Source organism: Vigna radiata, chromosome 10 (genome assembly GCF_000741045.1).
Source record: "Vigna radiata var. radiata cultivar VC1973A chromosome 10, Vradiata_ver6, whole genome shotgun sequence".
Lineage (NCBI taxonomy): Eukaryota > Viridiplantae > Streptophyta > Magnoliopsida > Fabales > Fabaceae > Vigna > Vigna radiata.
In genome coordinates, this window is record NC_028360.1 from 5,747,169 (window position 1) to 5,753,124 (window position 5,956).

General features: G+C 30.8%; 1 protein-coding gene across 1 annotated transcript; it reads left to right on the forward strand.

Annotated features, from left to right (window-relative positions):
* Positions 1–1,544: 1,544 nt before the first annotated feature.
* On the forward strand, positions 1,545–2,914 carry LOC106774715 (transcription factor MYC2-like). The gene has a single exon (XM_014661759.2). The coding sequence runs from the start codon at positions 1,616–1,618 to the stop codon at positions 2,828–2,830; it is 1,215 nt and encodes a 404-aa protein (XP_014517245.1). The 5' UTR covers positions 1,545–1,615; the 3' UTR covers positions 2,831–2,914.
* The last annotated feature ends 3,042 nt before the right edge of the window (positions 2,915–5,956 follow it).

Here is a 5,956-nt window from a genome sequence, read left to right on the forward strand (position 1 = left end):
CTGTAATTTATATAAAAATTGCATTAAATCACTACACATGTTTATATCCAAATACTTTTAATGAATTCAAAGTGAAAGAAGGTGAAATGTTAAGTTTATTCAAGATAGTCAAACAAGATTAGTGTTAAAATGTATGTTAATTGTAAATTATGTAGGAACTTATCAAACATCAAGACTAAGTTTGTTAACTCAAGTGATCAATTAACAGTTACTTTCATCGTGTTTACGGGACCACACATGTTTATATCCAAATACATTTAATTTATTGAATTATAAAAGAGGGTGAAATATCAAATTTATCCAAGATAGTCAAACAAGATAAATGTCAAAATGTATGTGAATTGTAAGTAAAATAGGTACTTATCAAACATCAAAACTAAATTTATTAATCCAAGTGAATAATTGGTAGATATTATCATTGTGTTTACAAGACCTCACATGTTAATATCCAAAAACTTTTAATGAATTCTAATGGAAAGATGGTGAAATATCAATTTTATGCAAGATAATCCAACAAGATAAGTGTTAAAAAGAATGTGAATTATAAGTAAAATAAGCACTTTTCATACATAAAGATTAAATTTGTTAACTCAAGTGATTAATTAACATTTATTTTTACTATGTTTACGAAATTTAAAATGGATTATATTTATAACAAATTTAATAAATATGATTTATTGGCACTAGTTTAAATATTAGATATAGTTAAGGTACTATTAGATATAATTAATTATTATATTATTTGCTAATTTAAAATGTAAAAGGCTTACACTAATAACTTTATATTTTCTATGTAAATGCATAACTCTACATTCTCAATACACATCAATACACATTATATATTCATCCTATGTTTTTTTGTTCTTTTATTTTAACAATTCCAAATTTCTAGACGTTTTCCTACCTAAATCGTGACACTACGTAGCCTCCAACCTTAAGCCATTTTGGATGTAAAGATTGCATTTAATAACTTGTCTAGATATATTCACCATAGCTAAGCTGCATGAGCAAGAAGGAAGTTCCCCTTTCAGCTAGCTCATCTCATACGTCTATCATTGACCGTTGGATGTCGGTCTCTATCATCTCTCTCATATCAATTGCATTTTTACGTAATTTTAACACAATTTTTGTAAAATAACCATTTGTCCAAAATCAACTGTGCTTGAGGACACAGACGGCATGCCCGAGTTTCGTTTCCTCCGCTGTTAAAGAATCAAAATATTACCAACACACCACCGGTGATGGTGATGGTGATGGTTTAACAAAATGTCACAGGAAAGAATGAAAATTTATATATAGGGGAAAAAAAATCAGTGGAATGTATGATACAATGCATCGAACTCAGTCACATACTTTAGCAGTCAAATTTTGTGTGCACACGTGAAACTGGTGCAGCATAGTTACTGAAGACATTTTCCAGCGTAGCTAAAGTATTCAAAGAACCTTCCATTTAATTCCCATTGCTCATCTTCTCTAGGAAAGGTTCATTCACACAGCTGCAAGGAAGTTTATTCTAGTTGTTTTTCTTTGTGAGACTTTGTTGTTTCATCGGAAAGATTCGATTTAATAAGGTAGTAGTAGCAGCAAAGTGTACGAAGAAACTGAGTAAGAGAAAATGAAAGGGAAGATAAGAGAATTTATAGATTCGGCATCCTCATCGGTGGTCTCAAACACAAACGCGCTTCAGCAGCGCCTCCAGTTCATTCTGCAGAACTGTCATGAGAGGTGGGTGTATGCCATATTCTGGCAAGCCACCAAAGACAGCGACTCCCGTCTCACACTGGAATATGGGGACGGCTTATTCATGGGCGGAAAGGGAAGAGAGGGAACGGAAGTCAGAATGTCGGAGGAGCAAACGAGAAACCACGTGAACGACATCGAATGGTTCTACAGGGTGTCGCAAACTCGATCGTATGCCGCTGGGGACGGTGTGGTGGGGTGTGCCTTCGGGTCGGGGGTGGATGTTTGGTTGAGCGGAGTGAAGCAGTTTGAAGTGAACGAGTGTGACGAGAGAGTGGGGGAAGCAAGGAGGCATGGGATCCAGACATTAGTGTGCGTGTCGGTGGCACGAGGGATCCTTGAGCTGGGTTCGGATGAGGTTCTAAAGCTGGATTATGGGGTTCTGCAAATGGTGAAATCGGTGATGGAGGAGCGGCAGAGTGGGAGTGAGAATCCGGTGAGCAAGCAGTGGGTGGTTCCCGGGAAGGAGGAAGAAAGAGAGAGGAGAAGAGAGTTGGAGGGATCGTCGACGGACTCTTCAGGGCCTTCTGATCACGATGCGGAAGGCAACAACAACAATGTTCCCATGATGGGAAGAAGGGCGGGGAGGGTACGTGAGCCGCTTCCCGTAAATCACGTAGAGGCCGAGAGGCAGCGGCGAGAGAAGCTGAATCAGAGATTCTATGCTCTTCGCTCCGCTGTCCCAAACGTGTCCAAGATGGACAAGGCCTCCCTGCTTTCGGACGCCGTTGATTATATCAATGAACTGAAGGTCAAAATCGGCAGCCTCCAGGCTGCTTTCCAGGCGAAGCAGGAAGCTCCGGCAGAGCAGGTCCAACCCCAACACATTCCGGCACCCTCCTCTGCAACTACTGACATGAGAGTGGAAGTTCAGATCTTGGGGTCCGAGGCCATGATAAGGGTCCAGAGCCTGAACGTTAACCACCCCTCTGCTCGGCTCATGGATGCTCTCAGGGACGTCAATTTGCAAGTTCTGCATGCCACAATCTCCAACATCAAAGAGATGATGCTGCAAGACGTCGTCGTCAGAGTTCCCCATGACCTCACCACCCAAGAGGCCCTCCAAACTGCTATTATGCACAGACTTTGACATCTTCGCTCAACCTATATATCATCATAATCCATTACTCCTTTCTCTCCAGCTGCTTCGCATTTGGAAACTCATTCTCACATTTTTCTTTTACCTTTTCGATTTCCAGATCATGCTTCTAGTGTTTATGAATGTTCAAACAGAGTAATCGAGTATATCTATTTTAGCTACACACCAAATTCTTCATCCTTTACTGTGTTATTTTGGGCCTATCACTTTCTTTCCATAGCCAGGAAATTAACATGTTCCTTTCCATATGAAAATGTAATTTAGTTATTAAAAAAATTATAAAAGAATAAGACACTTAAAGGGTTTTAATAATAAATATATAGTAGATTTAAAAGTATATTGGATGGAAAAATAAGGTGATCCATTTCCATAACCAATAAGATTTGGCGTACCTGTATTGAATATAATTGTAATTTAAAAATTTCACAACAAACAGAGAACTTGTAATTTATCATATATTATAATTTAAATAGTTTATTTCTAAGTTACAATAAACAAACAAATAAAGAGTATTTATTCTTGCACCTCTTTGTTTTTTATGTGTGATTCTATAATTGTCTGGTCAATCAAAGAACTCGATGATCAATTGGTCTAAAATTTCATATGAGTTGGTTAATAAATCGATTAGTCGGATTAAAAACAAAATTAATATTAAAGATAATTATATTAATTCTAAGCTAGATTATTAGTGTTTGGATTCTGACTAAGAAAGCACTATCAAAAACTTATTCTAAAATATATAAATACAGGATTATGGTAGTAAAGTAATTGGTTACATTTATTCTATATTGATTGTGGTATTAAGATAGTTTATTATATTTATTACACATTGATTACAAGTATTATGAGACATAAGCTAATTTTAGTATCAGAGTCCTTTTTGTAAGTAGCATCCCAGATCGATCAAATGACAATTAACCTAGAGTGAAAAAAAAACTTTGACCTAAACTCAAAGATTGAAAATCGTGTGGAGAAACATACATAATCTCAATCGCTTAAATCAAAACACAACCATTTGCAAAAGTTAATTAAGAGTTTTAGAAAATAATAAAAACTTTAACCGATTTTTAAAAGGTAATTTAGAAAATTTCTTAACTTACTTTCAAAAACCGGTAAAGAAAATTCTTTAACTAACTTTTAAAAACTGGTTAATTTTTTTTTTTAAATTGTTTTCATTTTAGTTTAACTTTTTTTAATAATAATAATTATTATTATCATCATTAATAATAATAATAATTATTAGTATTATTAAACAAATAAATAAAAGTAAATTACAAAAAAAAAATAACTAAAAAAAATTAAAAACCTTAGCCGAATTTCAAAAATGGATTAAAAAAATTTCTTAACTAGTTTTGAAAAACTAATTAAGTAAATTTGGATTTCAAAAGTCAGATTAAAAATTTTTAATTGACTTTTGGCTAAAGGGCTCTTTTAAAAATAGTTATTTTTATTTACTTTTTTTATTTAATAATAATAATAATAATAAATATTATTATTATTATTAATATTATTATTATTAGTAGTAATAGTAGTATAAGTATTATTATTATTATTAATATTACTATTATTAAATAAAAACAAAAAAGTAAATTAAAATAAAATAAAATATAAGAAATCTTAATCAAATTTTTGAAAACTAATTAAAAAAATTTCTTAACCGACTTCCAAAATTAGTTAAGATTTTTCATTTTTAAATTTTTGTTTATTTTAATTACTTTTTTCTTTTTGATAATATTAATAATAAAAATAAAATAATAAATATTATTATTATTATTATTTTTATTATTATTATTTTAATTATTTTTGTATTTAAAATTATTATTATTATTAATATTAAACAAAAAAGCAAAAAGAGTAAATTAAAATAAAAAGTTGGTTGAATAAATTTTTTAACCAATTTTTGAAAATGGTTTAAGGAAAATTTTAACTCACTTTCGAAAGTTAACTAAAAAAAAATTTCTTAATTTTTTTAGTTAATTTTTTTTACTTAATAGTAATAACATATTATTATTATTATTATTATCAAATAAAAAAAGTAAAGTAAAATGTAAAAAGTTAAAAAAAATTAATTGGTTTTCAAAACCAGTTAACGTTTTAATTAATTTTTTTATTTTCATTAATAATAATAATAATAATTATAACATATTATTATTATTGTTTTTAAATAAAAAATAAAAAAGTACTTTAAAGTAAAATCAATTTAAAAAATAAAAAATCTTAACTGATTTTTAAAAATCATTTAAAATTTTAATAATTTTTAAAATTCGTAAAATTTGTAACCAGTTTTCAAAAAGCAGGTTAATTTTTAATGAAATATGATAGATTTGAAATTTTAGAAGTACAGGAAAATGTCAAAGATATTCATGGATAAACACTCTAAACAAAATTGTTGGCTTAACCAATCAAGTGTTATTAGGTACGCAGTTCCTATAGGCATGTATGTATGAATCAATTAATATAATTAGACTCTTTGAAACCACAAACTCTTACAGAATATGACATTATCATACGTTCCTACACTAAATTAACCAGTTTATGGCATAAATTCACCATTAACAAATCAAGCATTAAAATCACGTATTAAGAACCAAACATATTCCTAGAAGCAAGTTTATGCTGTTTGGATTTGTTAAATGTTGATTACAAGTAGGTATCATTTGTAAGAAAACTCAATTGTTAAGAATATATCTTATACCATCTTGTGTTATCTTTTATTAAATCGTCTAATAATGTGTTTGACAAACTATATATTTAATGATGTGCATTTATCTTCTAAGGTCAACACGTCATATCATTGCTATTATTAGATGACTATTCGATTTAGTTAACTTGTAATTAAGATACACATATATGTAGCCTTATTAATACATTTGTAAGTGGATCATATCAGTTAGTATCCTTCTTTAAAATTGATTAAGCAACTTCTATTGGTCTGCAACGATGGAGAAAAGAGGAGAAGGGTCCCACTCACACACGGAAAGATGGAGGAAAGCCACAACCAATAAAAGTGGAGTTTGATTTTTGTGCGATGGTAGCAATCTAAGTTAGTGCTACCATCGGACTTGGACGCAAAGGTGAGAAGATCTCTCCATGCAAAGATGAAGGTGGAGAACGCGA